Genomic DNA, 19,583 nt, shown 5'->3' with positions numbered 1-19,583 from the left:
CTGCACAGATACAACAGGAGTAAAAACAGGCAGCTTCTTAGAAGACGCACCTCCAAAACATCCCTCAAGTAATCCTATCCTCCCTCCCCAAATTGCTGCCACTAAACAGCTAATTTAAAAAATTTGAAACCGACACTGATTTCAGACTGTAGAAGATAGGGAATAATCTTTTTTTTTTTTAAGTGAGCACATTTTTTTTAAAGAAATGAGCCGTTTTTATCTCTCTCCCACTCGACCCTTAGCGCAAGTTCCAAGGTGATCAAGGAGAATTGGGTGGAAGGCAGAGAAAAGGGATGCACGCTGGGAGCGAGGGGGAGATTCTGGGATGGGACACCACAGTTGGTTCCTGTGTCCGGCATTTCAAGTGAAAACTGAACCTGGCCTTGCAGGTACCAGACTAAACAAGAAAATTTTGGGTAAAACCTTAGGTATCTGATTATGGCAAGTGTTATATCAGCACACACACCCTGCCCCCATAAATCCGCACACCTGGGAGAGACGTAAAACCTGGTCCGGATTCCTTATTCCAAAGGCCCGTCCGCTGGGCTCCAGGACCGAGGCCCTCAGGATTGCGCAAACTCAGTTGCTACCTCTCTTGGTCTTTTCCTCCTCCCACTTCTTACGGCTGTCAAAATCCGGACTCAGGACTTCCTAAAGGCCCGGAACGCAGCTTCGCGCATGCTCAGCATCAGCCCGGCTGCTTAATACACACGTGCTTACGGCCTATCGCGGCGCCTGCGCAGTCGCACCTGCAGTTCGCCCTTAGGACAGACGTCTGTTGTACCTTGACTCCCGCTGTCCGCTCGAGCCGGTTTGTGCTCAGTGTCTTGTGTACATTCTTGCAAGCGACGGCGCCATGAGTATGACTTCCAGCGTACGAGGTGAAGTGGGGCATGGGAGCGGGTGAGGTTGGCGGCCTGCGCACCGGTTGCAGCTCCCTCGGCACCTCTTCGGGCTATTACGGCTGCCCTGCGTTCCCGCCAGTCTCGTAACCTTGAGATGGAGAAGGGCAAGCGCTCCGCGGACCTGCGGACACACGGGGCAAGGGGGCCAGGTCAGGGTATGATGCCGGGGCAAAAGTGGCGTGGGGGCCATGCAGGCATCTACCCAGGTCTGGGTAGTCCCCTAACTATACCGCTGCGCTGCTAGCTTTTCTTGTTCTTCCCTGAGACTCCTTTCTGTTGTGTCACAGGGCCTGGAAAAAAAAGGAAAGGTGAAAACAAAAAACAAAAACCCTCTTCCCCCTTCTCCACATTTAAATTACCGTGGAGTGAGAACGTAGATTTCCTGCAGCCCTCAAGCGATGCATGACTAATCACAGCTTAGTTTTGCACATTTTTTAAAGGGAAGGCACCCAATCCGAGGTCTTCAGTTTTCCCAGGGTTTTTTGTTGTTGTTTTTTGTTTTTAATGCCTCTGGCATCTGGACCTCGGTGGCAGTAGTCCAGGAGAGAGGATTGAAAACTGAGCTCATTGAGCCTTCACCTTTCTCAGCCTTGCTTCCCTTGTGCTAGTACCTAACGTTTGGAAATGTTACTTCACAGAAGGTCCGATTAAAATTAAGAGACTTTCTAGAGCTTCACTTTATAACAATTCTTGGTGGTAGTATAATTGTTAATATAATAGTTTGTACCGCTACGGGATACCTGTGATCTTTGCCCAGGTATAAAATACCACCCTCAAGGTTTGGTTACCTGTAACAGTAGTTAGGTAAAGGTAGATTGTCCAGAAATTAATTTAAAATAGTCTACTTGATTCATTTAGTAAATATTGAGCATCTGGAGTGCCAGGTTCTGTAAAAGGTCCCTACTAACTTGGCCCTAATTTTGTAATAGATTCTATAAATTGGAGAATTCCACTTGTTGTGAAAAGTTATCTGTCAGAGTGAGGGTGATAACCCATGACATTTTTAAGTTACTAATGCGGTATATGGGAGGTGATTATTTGCAAAACGTATTTCAAAGGATACTCATCTTTAGACTCCTTTAAATAGAGGCACCTTCGTACATTTAAAATAGGGAGTGATTTTTATTGTAAAAAAAAATTTTCTGAGGAATAAGACAATTGTGTAAAATAAGATATTCATGTGACTTGAGCCACTGATAATCTTATAGGAAGACAGTTTGCACTTGTGTGATATGGGACAAAAGATTCCAAAGTGTTTTTTTTTTAATGTGGAGTCATTTTGTATAATTGGGCACTAAACTCTATTTAGGTAGCATACTATTGAAATGTGAAATAGGTGAACCCTAAGACTCTTAAGACTATAAGCTAATCTTTCTTGTAATCAAGAAAAGTTTGTTATTTTTTTGACCTAATTATATGGGAATCCAAAGGTGACTTTCCCATTATTTTGCCATTTTCTAAGGGATAGGAAATTGCTTCGTCAATTGGGTTATTAGCTTAAACTTTAGGTACTCAACTTTGTTATGAGAACTACTTTTTTCCGGCTGTGTTGGGTCTTTGTTGCTGCATGCGGGCTTTCTTCTAGTCGCAGTGACCAGGGGCCATTCTTCACTGCTGTGCGTGGGCTTCTCATTGCAGTGACTTCTCTTGTTGCAGAGCACGGGCTCTAGGTGCGCGGGCTTCAGTAGTTGTAGCACGCGGGCTCAGTAGTTGTGGCTCACGGGCTCTAGATCACAGGCTCGGTAGTTGTGGCACATGGTCTTAGTTGCTCCACAGCATGTGGGATCTTCCCAGACCAGGGCTCGAACCCGTGTCCCCTTCATTGTCAGGCGGATTCTTAACCACTGAGCCACGAGGGAAGCCGAGGAAGTAACTACTTTTTATTTCACCTAAAAGCATAAGGACTGTTGTGAGGACAATGGGCAGGGACCCCAAAGCCTTTGTAAATCACTTCTACCAGTGCTTTCTTCCTCAGATATAGTGGTGTGGCAAGGTAGGGACGGAATATCTGTTTTGTAATGTTTAGATCTCAAATTGTTCTACTCTCAGTGTTTAAACCAAACCTGTTCATTCCTATAGATTGAAAATCAATTTAGATCTTTTGATTTGGGGGAAGATGACCATGACTTTTCTCAGTTAAGTAAGTGAATTATATATTTTTTTTATAATTTGTGTGTATATTATATAATGGTATTTGGCAATGGTAAGCACTATATAAGTATATGTTAAATAAAAAATAAAAGGGTGTGTATGTGCATGCAGAATTCTTGTTTATGTTCAGGAAAAAAATAATGGGTGGGTTAGAAATAAAATGAATGGAGATCAGGTCAGGACATGAATCTGGGAAAGGCATTGAGGATGAGTGATTGGAATGGTAATCCGAAGATCCCAGTCAGCGAGATGGCTTTTGATGCCCATTTGGTCGATATTACCAAACTTCTTTTTTCCCTATTGAGGTATAATTGACATACTTATACCAAACTTATTTTTTATGTGATACCAGATATTTATTACAGTTTTAGAAACTGTAATAAACATTAAGAAACATTAAGTGCCTTTCACTGCTACAGAGTCCCCATTCTCTAATGACCCCTCCTCATACCCAATAGATGACCTCTAGGAAGTTTACTAAACTTCTTGCTCCTTAATACTCCAAGACTCATTGACTCTGCTCTCATCCTTAATCCCTTCCCTTCTATTTGCAAGGAAGAGATTATCTGAGGCTGTTCTCTCTATATCATCCAGATGCCATTTTCTCCTGCTTCCTTAAGCTCTTGCCTCAGTAATGATACCAATTGCTCTTAATTCTTCTGTCCTCTCACTCACAGGGATTTTCTTCTCTTCAGCCCAAAGTCACTCATAATTCACCCTCATTTAAAAAAAAAAAGCCAACTAAACCAAATATTTTTAAAGGCCTTCCTTCTTCCTGCTGTCCCCTCAAGTCACTTTTTTCTTCATATTTTGCTTTACCCTCCAGTTACAAAATAGGCATTAGTCTATCTGCCTGTGCTTTATTGTACTTCCCAAACCCTGAGCACTACAATGCTTGTAACCAAAACTAAATTTCATAAGTTCTTATTCTCTGACTGTTATATCGTTGTCTCTTTTGTTGAAACTAACTCATAATTTTCCAATCCATTTAACTTCAACATATAAAAATACTGTTTGGGTTCAATAAATTTATTGAGTCATTTAAAGTAACTATTCAAGGGTTTGTTTTATCTGAGAAGGAATGTGCAGATCATACTGTGAATAAAGGAGTTAGCTCCTATGGGTTATGAACAAAAAATAATAGGGGCTGTAGATGAAACAAGATTGGCAGTGAGTTGATACTTGTTGGAGCTGGGTGAGGGTAAATGGGAAGTCATTATAGTATTTTCCGTGTATGTCTGAAGGGTTCCATAATGAAGTTTTATTTTTAATCTCAGGAAGTATTGAAATTCCACAGTTTGATACAGTAGGTTAAGATGAGGCCAAAGAGAAGTCATTTGGTGTAAGAGCAATGTGATAGTAGGATGGACAGAGGGAGTTGCAAATTCAGATTAGGAATCTATTATTTCTTTTTACTTAACTAACATTGAACACTGCCTGTGCACCAGGCCTTGAGAGAAAAACATTACCAGGCACAGCCTACCAATCTGAGGGGGACCTAAGGGAGGCAAAGATTTAAACACAGCTCCCCTGCCCCCCTCCTGAGGTGGAAGGAACATTCTGATTCTATGGCAGTTGACACTGGGTAGGAGAGGACAGTTTGGGGCTACCAAAGGGGCTAAAGGAAAAGAAGCAGGGTGAGATTTATGTCTTAGGTTAAAGCAAAATGATTTCCCACAGTAAAGAAATGAGTTATAAATATGGGTGTGGGATTTGGGAACAAGTTGATGTTTTCTCTATCTCTGAATAATCCTAAGAGAGAAAACCAAAGATTATACAAAGATTGCCAGGGGAAGAGTAAGAAAGGGAGGGATTATTTAGAAATGTATTTTTTGTATTTTCTTTATATTGATGTATTCATGGTATTTGTATAGATAGAGAGCATTGTTAAGCAAGGTAGGGGTTTGATCTAACTATAGGAACACTATACCTTGAGAGAGGTGTACAGAAAAGGGAAGTAAGGATAAAGTAGAAGAGGCAAAAATAAGGCTTAGGATATTTCTGGACACCAGTTTTGAAAGAATGTCTGAAAGGTGCCAACTGAAATATCTTTAGAAATTGGGTCTTGATATAGTCCCTTGTTCAACCTGAGATGGTGTCTGTTCTTAATAGGCATGTACACTATCAAGAACTAAATGTTACTTGGGTTTTATTGTTTGTTTACTGTCTTGGGTTTTCAATTCTTTCTCTATTGTAATTGTTGACTTTTGAATCCATCATCATTCTTGTCTATCTCCATATAGTTTCCTTTTCTTTCTTTTCCCTAGAGTTGCCAGTGGCATCCATAGCTTTTTGCCAGAAAAGACTGATTCAGGCTACAGTAATGAAATGATAAAACAGCAACATTTTTCTTACTCTGGGAACTTTTACATTTGTCTCTAATGAGGTTAGAGAATTAGAATTTGGGAATGGGGGAGGGATGGAAATTGTTTTCTTAAGACCTTATCTGGCTCTGTGAGTCTAAAAAACTCATTGGAGCAAACGCAAAGCCATTTCCTAGCACACATATGGTGCTATGACATTTATAAAGGTTCATCAGTGACCCTCCTTAGCGGGTAGGGTCACAGAGTGCATGCTTTGATTCTCCACAGGGCAGCCACTCTTGGGTAATATCTAGAGTTAGTTCCCTCTGTGTCAGTTATTCTGTCATTTCTTCCACCATCAAAAAAATCCAAGGGAAGTAAAGGTTTTTAAAAAGTCACCATATGGATTCAGTTGGTAGTAATAAGAAAGGAGAATAGAAGGATGTTTTGATGGCTGAGAAAGATTCTTCTGGCCTATCATAAGTTTCAGGCAGAAATTCCTATAGGATTCTTTTTTTATATCATGAGACCAATTAATCCTAACCAATTGTAGTTCTTCTTTGGATCTCAGGCCTTTATGTAATATGTAGGCATCATTAAAACAAATCTGATAGAGATTACTTCAAACTTCACCTCAAAAGTAAGGTGTAGGGCTTCCCTGGTGGTGCGGTGGTTGAGAGTCCGCCTGACGATGCAGGGGATACGGGTTCGTGCCCCAGTCCGGGAAGATCCCACATGCCACGGAGCAGCTGGGCCCGTGAGCCATGGCCGCTGAGCCTGCGCGTCCGGAGCCTGTGCTCCGCAACGGGAGAGGCCACAACAGTGAGAGGCCGCGCACTGCAAAAAAAAAAAAAAAAAAAAAAAAAAGTAAGGTGTAACTAAGATCAACAGCATTTAGGGAATTGTATTATTTCAGTCTTTTGGGATATTTCCCTCTTTTAAGTTTATACTAAGGATTTAACATTCAGCAAACATAATTGAATATATATATGCAAAGCAGTATTTCAGCCCATTTTGTGATAGGTACATAACTATTCAAAGTGGCTTTCCATTAGCTAAGAAGTAGATTGCTATAACTCCTGACATTTTCTCAAGGGACTTCCATGGTAAAAAATGCATCAGAAAGGAAGATCATGAATCAAGCTAGAAATCAGTAAAGTTTCAGCCCTGCTTGGAGTTGCCACAGAATGATACCATGAAGCAGCACTAAAATTCAAGGCAGGGAATTCCCTGGTGGTCCAGTGGTTAGGACTCCAGCTCCAGGACTGGAGCTTTCACTGCCGTGGGCTCCTGTTCAATCCCTAGTTGGGGAAATAAGATCCTACAAGCTGTGCAGCACAGCCAAAAAAAAAAAAAGAAAGAAAAGAAAGTATCCTTTACCAATGAGAAAACATGATGACATTCATAATAAAACAAATTTTAAAAAATAATAAATAAAAAGTTAAAAATTCAGGGCAAATCTACACAAGGTGTGTAGTTTAAAGTATCTTTCAATGAAGCCAAAGGTTTGAAGCTATCAAATGACTTATTAACTTTTCTCAGTCATACAGTATCTGGGAAGGGCATAAAGTTAATGTTTATTTTATATAGCAGGGAGGAATAGAACTGTTGTGTAGGCAGGAAAACAAACTAAATTTTTTCTTAGAGAAAAATAACTGTGGTTGAAAATAGAATCCAAGGAACATGCTAATTAGGAACACTTGATGAAAACTAAATTATTAAATAAGCTAGAAGAGAAGACCGAGATAAAAGGAACTAAGTGTGAGAGTGGTTGTTCCTTTCCATTAGAGTTTTGTAAGAATGAACTCCAATTTTATGTAAGGAACTATTAGGTTCAATGATTAATCACATTAGTACAATAAGAAATTTGACTCAGTAGTGCAAGTAAGCTGTACAGTTAATTATTCATTATATGTTTTTATTTGGTCTTGGAATGTGTTTTTTGTACTTGTCTCTCTAGGGCTTTATTTGATAGTCTGGGAACTTATTTCAAACACTGTGAAGATCTGACTTAGGAAATGCTGGGACGCAGTCCAGTGTGTTTATCCTGACCCCTGTTCAACTTCTTCCTGCAGCCCACTCCATGCTGGGAATAGACAACTCTCCTCTGAGGCCGAGGCTAACCAGACTATGCAGAACTCTCTCCTCTCCAGAATTCTCTGGAACTGGGGTAGTTGTTAAGTGCTTGGATTTCTAAGGGATCCTTGAAAAGCTACGTGAACAGAATAAATAGATGGCCTATTAGTCAAGCAAATAATTGTGCAGAAAAATGTCATTAAACTTAAAATGAAGTTTGTAGGGAATTCAGATCATCCACTGGTGGATAATGGAAATTTAGAATTTATTAAAGGAGAATCTAACTAATTATATTATGTTTTCTATAAAAGTAGTACCTTCTGAGTTTTATTTTAATGAGACACTTTGAAATTAAAAAACAAAAACAAAAACAAAGCTTTTGAATGACTTGAAGCCCAGAATGCTGGTGGATATATTCCTCTGAATGTTTAATATTAAGGGTTGGTTTTGTTTTATTTGTCCTTTCTTTTTCTTTGGATACCAGTTCTGTTTGTGGTTATGCATTTTTAAATGACTAAAGGACCTACTATTTAAATGAACTCTGGGACTTCCCTGGCGGTCCAGTGGTTAAGACCCCACTCTTCCACTGCAGGGGCCACAGGTTCAATCCCTCATCAGGGAACTGAGATCCTGCATGCTTCAGGTGTGGCCAAAAAGAAAAAAAAAAAGAACTCTGATGAGTCATTTTGTTAACATAATCACCTCCTGATTTTTAGAGGGATGAGGAGGGTCTTGTTTGTAATCTGAATTTTTATGGTCTTATTAGTAATCTGAATTTTTATATGTATCTATTTTTAAAGCAATAGGTATCTGCAGGCTCACAGGTTATTTTAAATCTATTTATGAACACTTTAAAAAGATTACTAAACTTTGTTTCTTCTCCAACTATAAAATAATTTTTAAGTTTCCCTCTTCTATCTTAACTTAGCTAACAATACTGAATAGAAAATACACAATTGCCTCAGTAAGGGCTGGGGAAGGTTTTAACAAGGGACTACTTCACCAGTGTGTTCTGATCATTTTTTTAATGTTAAACACCTTTGACTGTCGGGATGCTTAGAACTCAAAAACTGGATTTCCTGAACGTTCGTGTTAGATTATTAGTATAGATTTTGGTTTTGATAATCATTCCTGTTTTCCTTCCCTGCTCTAGTTGAATGGATTGCAGTGGTTACCATTGCTGCTGGGACAGCTGCAGTTGGTTATCTAGCTTACAAAAGATTTTATGTCAGAGATCATCGCAACAAATCTATGGTAAACCCTCACATCCAGAAAGACAACCCCAAGGTAGTACATGCTTTTGACATGGAGGATTTGGGAGATAAAGCTGTGTACTGCCGTTGTTGGAGGTCCAAGAAGGTAAGAGAAGCAAGTCCTTTATGCCAGTGCCATCTTTAATGCAACATTTCATTTAAACTATTCTGTCACACTGGTACCATCAAATATCAAGATATCCCTTCTCCTTTGCTTCCTTTTTTTTATGGATTCTGTTTTTCTCTGTTTTCTGTGTACTCTTCAGGAATATATTTACTAAAATGTATAACCACCATGCAGTGAAATTGCATCGTACCCTCGTCGAGTTAGGCAAATATAACCACATTCTTGGCCAAAGAAGAGAGAAAAATCCCTTTATTTACGCTTAGAATTTCCTCCCCAAGTGGGTGTTAGCATTCAGTATCCCAGGAAAAGGAGTATGCAGCCTAAATACAAAGAGAAACAGAAGAGGTCATTTTTTTTCCCTTGAGATTTCAAGCTCCTAGATTCTAGCACAAGTTTTAGAAATATCAAGAGAAACTTTTGGAAAATTACCCCTGAAAATTTCTTACCTGGTACATATGTATTGACCCTGTATCCTAAGCTTTTTTTAAGCTGCAGCTCCTATATTTAAATATCCAATACAGGATTTTTTTGTATCTTTATTTTCTTTTGTGAGAATTGCATTTTATCAAGTTCCGTCTGGAATTATCTCTGTGATACCTGCAGCTTTTAGATAGCGATGACAGCTGGTGATCTGAAGATGGTAAAATGCTCTCCTAAGGTCATCTTGAAAAGCTTCATACATTGAATAACTTCAGAATTTCTGGTATATTTAGAGAAATATGGTGAAATACTGTGTATACTGCCACTATTAACATTTAAATAAAATGGATTTTACTAAAGATGACACTATAAGGCCTAAGAAAATAGACAATAAAAATGATGTATCTATTTCTGAAAGCATGTTATGTCAGGGACCTCTTCCCACAGTGGAAAGCCATTATCACAAATCACATATCCCAGATAAGGAAGAAGTCACATATCAGGTAACGGAAAGCATATTACTCTAACCCCCTTCTCCGGATACAATTGATACTGTATAATCCAGTGGTGATAGAGTGCTTAGCTTATGTCATTGTGTCTGAAAACTGCTTGATGAACATATGGAATATGAACCAAAAATTAATAGTCCCATTACAGAAATTGTTCCTTAAGAAGAGCACTGTTCATTTGGAGTGTGGGATTGTTTATAAGTACTAGTGGAGTTGCTAGAAAATAATCCTCAATAATATTCTGTAGACTAGATCTGGTTTGTTTTTTAAAAATTAACACCTATAATAGGTTTCATTCTCTTGTTGCTCACCAGAATATAAAAAGTAATACCTTTAGGGGCTTCCCTGGTGGCGCAGTGGTTGAGAGTCCGCCTGCCGACGCAGGGGACAGAGGTTCATGCCCCGGTCCGGGAGGATCCCACATGCTGTGGAGCGGCTGGGCCCGTGAGCCATGGCCGCTGAGCCTGCGCGTCCGGAGCCTGTGCTCCGCAGCGGGAGAGGCCACAACAGTGAGAGGCCCGCGTACCGACAAAAAAAAAAAAAAAGTAATACCTTTAGAAATTAAGGCATTTCTAAGTCCAGAGTTGTAATAGTTCTTTAGTCAGTGATCTTAAGTAGTTCATTTAATTTCTATTACTTATATACATGCTTGAGAACAGTTAAATAGTAAAACAGCAGGTATCATAGATGTGTGTAGTAGATGCAGTATGAATGCTTTAAATAAAAGGAAGAGCTTGTTGCACTGTGGGCTAGAATTTTCTGGGAAGGCATAGTGATATATACATGGGAGTTAAATTGCCCCTGGAAAGATTGGTGGCATTGGAATACACTAGCAAGTATTGGGGACTCTTTCTCAGAATCTGTGGGAAAGGACTCATGAGTGAAAGTAGGATCGATGAGGAATCTAGTCTGGTCCTTGCACCTCCCTCCCCGCAGGAATAAGTCCAAATTGAGGAGAGTCTTGAGTACCAGCGTGAGGAATTTGTGCCTCCCAACATGGGGGAGCTTCTTGTCAGGGATTTCAGACATAAAGTTATACTTACACCAGAGTGCTGGCCGTGGGAGTGGAGAAGCATGAACAGATACATGAACCATTTTGAGGCAAGGATCAGCCAAATGCAATGACTGATTTGTGTGAAAGATTGTGGGAGGAAGACTAAAGCTCATGGAAGTATCTTGCTTAAGATAGGATTGTAGGGTTAGAAGAGGTGGTGCCATCAACGGAAATAAGGAATTCGGGGTGAATGGCTCATTTTCCAGGACACCAATGAGGAGTTCAATTTCAAAGAGTGACATTGAGGTGACATTTGAATGGAAATGTACAGCAGACAGTCTGAAATGTGGGACTAAAGCTGAGACATCAGGGTTGGAGATAGCGATCAGCAAAACTGATGAGTCAAGGGTAGGAATGCAGCAGATCCTTGGTACAGATAAAAATCAGGGGCTAAGTATGAAATCTTGGAGAATTTTCTGCATTTTGTAAAGAGAAGAGCCAAAAAAGGAGATGAAATGGGCCCCAGAGTTAGAAGAAAACTAAGAATATCGTGGCTTCACGGTAGAAAAGGGAAACGTTTCAAAGAAGGTTTGATTGTGAACATCGGCTTGTGCAAAAGACCAGGAGGTGAATAGACTATTATACTAAGACTGTGGGGTTAAACAATTAGGCAACTGACCTTTTGGTGTCATTTTCACAGAATAATTAGAATAGAAGCTGTGTCCAAATGGATTACAGTATGAATTATTACTAAAGAAATACCAGAAGTCTAAATATATGGCAAAATTTTGGTAAATATGACAGTGAATGGAAAGAAAAAAATATGATGACTGCTTGAGTGAACGCTGAAGCTTAGCTTTGAAGCCAAGTAAAGGGCGTTTGCTTTGGTTGGGTGTTTCCAGAGGGTAAAGGGTCAATAAAGTGAATGTTGACTTTTATGGACTGAGATCTCAAGTATTTCAGGAAGAATCACAAGTGGACACAGGCCAAGCTAGTGGTTTAAAAGTTTATTAGACTTTATAAGTCAACAGAACGTTCCAGGATTATTCTTTCATCATACTATTTAGAGTTTCCCTTAGGTAGACTTTAAGGAAAGGAATGCGAGACCAGTCATTTTATTTTCAATTTTCTCAATGTCTTCTTTCTTTTTAAGCTTATCTTTCATACCATTATTAATCCTCTTTGCATCTTTGATTTGTCAGTTCTGAATTTTCCCTGAATCTTGGGCACTTTTTATTCCCACATGAGGCGATTCAAAGTTCACTTTGAATGGCATTCAAATTAGTGGATGTTCTTATTCTCCAGGCATCATTGGAATCTCCCCACATTCCTGAGGTTCCTAAGGTTGTCACACAGGTGCCAAGTCACACACTTACATGCCTGTCCACAGAAGACTTGATACCTTTGATTAGATGGCTATATGGAGTTTATGTTCAGTAGTTTTTTCCTCATACACCAGTTGTGTTTCTAATACAACAAAATTTAAACTCCTATCTAAAAAAAAAGAGTTATATATTATATAAACTAACTCAGTTTTAATTCATTATTTTTTTTAATTGAAGTATTGTTGATTTACAATACTGTGTAAGTTTCAGGTGTACAGCATAGTGATTCAGTTTTGGAGGGGTTTTTTTGCCGATTATATTCCAATATAGGTTATTAAGAGCTATTGGATATAATACTCTGTGCTATACAGTAAATCCTGTTGTTTATCTATTTTATGTGTAGTCGTTTGTATCTGATGATCCCATACTCTTCATTTTGTCCCTCCCCCCTCTAATTCATTCTTAAGGTACAGTCACGAGTAACCTGTTATGTGTTTCTAACATTTTGAGCAGTTTTCTCAGACCTAATGAATCAGATCTCTTAGTCAAGTGCAGAAATTACATGTTTTTAACACACTTCGTTCCTTCTCTCTTCCCCCCGATTGGTGTGCCCTCTGCTGTTTCAGAAACTGGACTGTTTCATAGTATTTCACAAAAGGGTTATCCCTAAGTGAAGTGAGAAGGAAAGGAACCAATACAAAGGAAATGATTAAAGCAACTACAGGGAAAGATACTATTTGAGACAGTGGTATGTTGAGAGGGGTGGAAGGAAAGGAGAGTACAAGCACAGATTTCGGACTCAGCCTTAGAAAGAAAGAGATAGTCTTACTTTCGAAACAAGGTGAGGGAACATTGATGTCAGAGGGAAGAGTGTGCAACATGGTCTTACTAGATTCCCACCCCCCACTCACCTCGGGTAGATTATGGCGTTTGCTGAGTTGTATGGTGGCCATTGGGGAGGCAGGAGAGATTTGAACAAGGACAGCAGGAGAAGGCAGACTAAGAGATAATCAAGAAAGAGAGGAAAGGTGAGCCAGTTCATGCCAGGAGCTCAACTGAAATTGAAATGAAATGTAACTGTGTAGAATAATTTTCTTTCCTTTACAACTTCCGGATTTGAGTTGGGTTTTTTTATTAGTGGTGGGTTTGTTTTTGGTGGGTGTGTGTGGGAGTGTGGGTGTGTGTGTATGAGTTATGGAAAGTCTCCACCCTATTAATGGTTAGAAATGGGACTTCCCTGGCTGTCCAGTGGTTAAGACTTCACGCTTCCAATGCAGGGGGCGTGGGTTCGATCCCTGGTTGGGGAACTAAGATCCCATAAGCGGCGCAGCGGGGCCAAAAAAAAAAGAGTGGCACTGACTCCATTTCTTCATAGAAACAATATTCTGATCGTTGGTTACATTGCTTGCCCAATCCACATAAAGACAGTCTTGTAGGGCTTCCTTGGTGGCGTAGTGGCTAAGAATCTGCCTGCCAATGCAGGGGACACGGGTTCGAGCCCTGGGCCGGGAAGATCCCACATGCCGCGGAGCCACTGAGCCCGTGCGCCACAACTACTGAGTCTGCACTCCAGAGCCCATGAGCCACAACTACTGAGCCCATGTGCCACAACTACTGAAGCCCGTGTGCCTAGAGCCCGTGCTCCACAACAAGAGAAGCCACTACAATGAGAAGTCCGCGCACCACAATGAAGAGCAGCATGGGCTCGCCGTGACTAGAGAAAGCCCACGCGCAACAGTGAAGACCCAACGCAGCCAAAAAAATAAAATTTAAATTAAAAAAAAAAAGACAGTCTTGTAAAATCTTAATTTTTCTTACATATTTTCCTACTATATCTACTATCATAGGTCTTACTAAAGTATATAAGAATGGTGTAAAATGTCATATTCTCTTGTTTAGTCTCAAAGATCTCATTGCTTTTATTTTCTTTCTCAATCAAAGCAAGCTTGTTTCTCAGAGCAGTTTATATTAATGAGCCAAATGGCCCCAGGCAACTTCCTTGGAAAATATAATCCAAACTCTAATTAAAAATACAAAGTTTGGCAAAGGAAGCTTCAAAAAATTTTTTTTTAATTTTTGCAAGTAGAAGAGGTAAGTCAAGGATGAACAGTTATTTATTTCCATCTTGAATCACCCTAAAAACAGAAACATCGTAACTTGAGATGTGGGACCATTAAAAAGAAACAAGTTTTGTGTTTTTTATGAAGACCCTGACAAGGTTGCTAGCTTTCCAAGTAGAGAGCAAGGATCTCTAGTGTTTTTTACCCCTAAACATTTATTTCCACCTCTTCTCCACACCCTCTCTTCTCTAGTTTTAAAGGTATTTGGGATTCGTAGTTTTCTAATTGGATTAACAAATATGATAGTATATTTTCTGGACTTACAGGAAATTCAACCAATTTAATTCACAAACTTTTCTCCAGGATTTGTTAATAAACAAAGGTTAACATCTTAGAACAAATGTTAGAATCATCTGTGAGCTAAACATTTTTCTCATCGATTTTCTGATTCTTTTATTTTTAAGTATTGATACATGAGCTGAATTAAATATACCCTTTGTGTTTTTTGTAATTTCAGCCCTTTACTTGACATTTTTAACACATTTAAAATTTTTGATGAGTTAATAAAATTCACATTTTCATTATATTGTTATTTAATACAAAAACTGCTATACTTCCTAGATTACGTTTGAAAGTATATATCCACCACATGTTTTTTTTCTCCTGTATAGAAAGGTCAAAAATGAAACAAGGCACTTTCTGGAAAAACACAAATATTGTTATGTAATTTACCATTTGAATTTTAATGCCAAGTAATTAGCATTCATTCATTTATACTGTATTTCAGAATCATGAATTAATTTTAATAAATACATTCTACTAACACATACAATATATTCTTAAGAAATTGCTAATCCTATCTTGAAATGACTCATTTTGGCTCTTGGTTGAAAAAAATGTTTAGTCTTTTCATTAACTTAAAATGAGACATATCTAATGGATAAATATGAAAATGCCTAATCTTCACATGAAGTTTGGGAGATTATTCTGACTATTGTTAAGTGATATAGGAAGTACTATTAAAAGATATCTGTGCCTCTGAGCAGAATGATTTTGAATACGGAGTTTACATTTTAAAGGCATACAAAGCTTTATGTACTTTAAAGAAGCATGAAAGTTTATTAACAAATAGCCAGGATCTCCTTATTCACTACTTTTTTTTTTTTTAACTTTTATTGGAGTATAGTTGATTTACAATGTTGTGTTAGTTTCAGGTGTATAGCAAGTGAATCAGTTATACATATACATATACCCACTCTTTTTTAGATTCTTTTCCCATATAGGTCATTACAGAGTACTGAGTAGAGTTCCCTGTGCTGTACTAGTAGGTCCTTACCAGTTATCTATTTTATATACAGTAGTGTATATATGTCAATCCCAATATCCCAATGTATCCCTCCCCCCACTCACTACTTTTTAAAGAAATATTTTTTTGATTGTTTTTTTCTTTTAATCCTTTTTTAAAATTTATATATTTTATTTATTTGTTTTTGGCTGCATTGGATCTTAGTTGCTGCGCGTGGGCTCTCTCTGGTTGCGGCGAGCAGGAGCCACTCTTCATTGTGGTGCACTGGCTTCTCTTTGTGGTGGCTTCTCTAGTTGCGGAGCACGGGTTCTAGGCGCACAGGCTTCAGTAGTTGTGGTACGTGGGCTCAGTAGCTGTGGCTCGCAGGCTCTAGAGCACAGGCTCAGTAGTTGTGGTGCACAGGCCTAGTTGCACCGCGGCATGTGGGATCTTCCCAGACCAGAGCTTAAACCCGTGTCCCCTGCAATGGCAGGCGGATTCTTAACCACTGCGCCCCCAGGGAAGCCCTAAAGAAGTATTTATTTTTTACTTGTTTACTTTTAAGACCATGATGAAACATGTGAATTTCCATTTTTAGGCAGAACCAGATTATTACAAAATTATATCCTCATTTTAGATATATGGCTTTCTTATCTTTTGTATATTTCTCTATAGATTTCTCTCCTGTTCTTTATATATGGAGAAAAATAATTTGAGAAAATATATTAGTTTTCTAGTATTTTCAGTGTGAGACTAAAATAAAAATAAAAGGGACTTCCCTGGTGGTCCAGTGGTTAAGCCTTCCAATGCAGGGGGTGCGGGTTCGATCCCTGGCCAGCAAGCTAAGATCCCACATGCCTTGCGGCCAAAAAACCAAAAAAAAAACGCAAAACAGAAGCAATATAGTAAAAAATTCAATGAAGACTTTAAAAATGGTGCACATAAAAAAAATCTTGAAAAAATAAAAGTTAAATATGCTATTTTAGTAAATTATTTGAGACTTTTTACTTTATGAATATTTCAATTTTCAGAAATGTATTTTATAACCTGTGGGCATAAAACCATACAGTGACGTGTTTTGTGTGCGCTATTTATAAAAATGGAGTTTTTTTACAATGTAAACTTTTATTCTCACTGTAAAATCATCTGTGTTTGTTTACTAAACATGTCACTTTGAAATGCTGTTCTTTGCTGTGGGATACGTTTCAGTTTGATATTTTATGGGCTGTTTCCTCATCCATGCCAAGAAAACACTGAAAGCTTGGGGTTATGTTTTTGTTGCACGGACTTGTTTTTAATATGAATATACTGTACCATATTTTATTGACAGAAATAATGTAACTTTTATATACATTGAATTTATATTGGCACCCCAAGATAGAGTTTATACTTGGAAATATAAGATGTGATGATACCTTGAATTTTTCTGTAGTTTTTAACTAATTTACCACCTCCCAGAATTATATGCAGATCGTAAAATTAAAATTGAATTTCTTTAACATCAACCCAATATTATTTTAATCTTAGAATAGACAAGTCTCATCAAAGTTTAATATTATATACCATCATTGTCTAGTTTCAGGTATTGAAAATTATACTTCCTTAATGGAGTAATGGGTGATTTTACTCTTCAGGCCAGGACTCCTGTTACTTTGCTCTTCTAAATAGGCTCAGTTAGTGCAACAGTGTACCTTATACTAAACAGTGAAGCTAGATTCTAAAGTGCAGGTACATTCCAGATATCAAAAATAAAACAAAGATGCTCGCTATCATCATTTGACATGAAATAAAAAATGAAAGATAATATAGAAGGAAAAACAAAATAATATACTGATAATTGTAAAATCCTGAGGAGACACCTAAAACATTGTTGCATTCTTATTTTTATCATTTAACAGTAGGAAGGACATACTTGCAAAAAACAGTGATATATACACACACACAGACACACACATATATTTATATATATAATATATATCAAGAGTAGTCAGGTATGAAAACATATACCTAATTATAATAACCATAAAACATATAAGGCAGAAATGATCTTATTAGAAAATGCATGAGACCTGAGGATGAAAAACACAACAGGAATAAAATAGGACGTGGCCAAAAAATTCTCAAGTTTATCTGGAGGAATAAATAGGTAAAGTTTAATAAAGTTAGGTAAAGAATAAATAGGAAAGTTTTAACAAAGAAGAGTAATGTGAAGGAAAACCAGCCCTACCAAATATTGAAGCCAATTTTAAACACAGTCATTATCCCATTATGAATATGATAATATGAATGATGAATATGATAATGTAGAACCTATAAATAAGCATTTTTATATGTAGAATTAATTTTGATAAATTTATGAATAAAGGTATAACAATTTGGGAAGCAATCACCTCTAATAATATTGAAGCAACAGGATCTTAGAACAGAATTTTGCAAATTGCGCTCTGTAGAACACCGTGATAATGGGTATCAAAGTGAAAGTGTCCGTAGTCCAATCAGCTTGGGAAATTTGGGGTTAAAATAGTGTTTTTTATAGCAGAACCTCTTTAAAATAATAATATGTTGTGACTTAACTGTATATGTTTTTTAAACACAGAATGAAGTTAAATCAATATTTTGCAGGACTTCTTAATTTGCAGAGCTCACTCTGGGAAACACTGTGTTAAATATTTAGTTTTTGTCCCTCTTCCTTCAACTGGACACCAAAATGTCTGTGTTTTCTAAAATGTGGAATCTTGGAAAGGAATGGAAATTTATCGCATCTCCAGGAGAAAGAAGTCTCCATGAAGGATGATAAAAAGGGAAATACTTATTTGTATGAAAGAAGAGAAATTAAGGATATGAACAAATAAGCAAAATAAAAAGGGTTGGGTAAAAAATTGCTGCAAAGATGATCAGCAAAAGGATAATGAACAGATTGATTTTAAACAAATGAACTTAGGCTCTTACCAATAGATAGGCCATGGATGTAGTTCACTAGAAAGGAAATATAACTAGTACATAAACATGGAAAAGGTTTTCCACATCCACAATCAAATGTCACAAATGGAAATTCAATTAATGATCTGTGTATTATCCACAAGTCAATTTCTTCCTCCTCCTTAGTGTGTACACTTTACATATGCTCATTAAGAAAACCTGTAAAAGGTAGCCAAGAAGAATCTATTGAGTTATCATGTCGTATGTGAATTAAGCATCACCCCCACTCTGCCAAACGTAATACTGATTTTGCAATTAGACATTTCACATTCTTTCTCTTCCTAGTTCCCACTCTGTGATGGCTCTCACACAAAACACAATGAAGAAACTGGAGACAACGTGGGACCTCTGATCATTAAGAAAAAAGACACTTAAATGGACACTTTTGATGCTGCAGACCAACTTGTCATGATGTTTCCTGATCATTTAATTAGAATGAGTACCACTTGTGTCTAATTCACCTCCCCCGGGTTCTAGATGTGGTATATTGCAAACTACAGCTTTCATATTCACGGCATTTGCCTTACTTGTTGAACCATCGTGGTGCACATTTGTTGAAACAAAAAAAAAGGAAAAAGGAAAATCCAGTCTCATGGACTGTGGGTTACTTTGGTCTTGTAAGGATCCGTTTCTTTACATTTAAATATGACATTACAATATAGTTGTATGGCGAAGTTAACGTATTAAATTATTCTCAAAATCATGTCTGTGCAGATTGTACTTGTAAATTTCAAAGAAAAATTATCACCATTTAATATTACTTAGTTAACCTAGAAAGTAAATTGGGTGTGATTAAACTACGTTAATCTCTTAATAACAATCTAGGAAAAATCTTTTATGACCTTGGTTTTCTTCTTGAACGTGGTAATGACACTGAGAAAATACAGCTTCTGTGTTTTCAATCAAAATGAACTTTGAATGTTAATTCTGCTTAATTATAAGTGGGCCAGGTCAATAATAAAGGGACAGTAACTTCTTTGTATTCATCTTCATGGATATTTAATTGATCCATTAAAGAAACCAGTAGTGGAAATTTAGATCAAAATGATATGAGATTTAAAGTTGTCATGAAGGATGTCTTAAAATGTAATCATGTTCCAGAATTCTAGCCCAGGAGTGGCAAACACTTGAATTGGGGACACTGAAGGAATTGGAACACATAATATCAAGTCTCCTGTATGCAGAGCCACACATCC

At 37.8% G+C, this 19,583-nt stretch overlaps 1 protein-coding gene across 2 annotated transcripts; it reads left to right on the top strand.

Moving 5' to 3' along the window:
• Positions 1–671: 671 nt before the first annotated feature.
• Positions 672–19,374, top strand: CISD1 (CDGSH iron sulfur domain 1). 2 transcript variants are annotated; one of them, XM_032607256.1, is made up of 4 exons: positions 729–881; positions 7,435–7,529; positions 8,589–8,794; positions 18,673–19,373. In XM_032607256.1, exons 2-4 carry the CDS (start codon positions 7,490–7,492, stop codon positions 18,760–18,762), a joined length of 336 nt encoding a protein of 111 aa, XP_032463147.1. In that variant the 5' UTR covers positions 729–881; positions 7,435–7,489; the 3' UTR covers positions 18,763–19,373. The 2 variants fall into 2 exon arrangements, with proteins under 2 accessions (XP_032463148.1, XP_032463147.1); XM_032607257.1 differs by lacking the exon at positions 7,435–7,529 and having other exon boundaries at positions 672–881; positions 18,673–19,374.
• Positions 19,375–19,583: the final 209 nt, after the last annotated feature.

Source organism: Phocoena sinus, chromosome 16 (assembly GCF_008692025.1).
Source record: "Phocoena sinus isolate mPhoSin1 chromosome 16, mPhoSin1.pri, whole genome shotgun sequence".
Classification (NCBI taxonomy): Eukaryota; Metazoa; Chordata; class Mammalia; order Artiodactyla; family Phocoenidae; genus Phocoena; species Phocoena sinus.
Note: the sequence above shows the minus strand (reverse complement) of the source record. Positions and strands in the feature narration are given on the sequence as shown.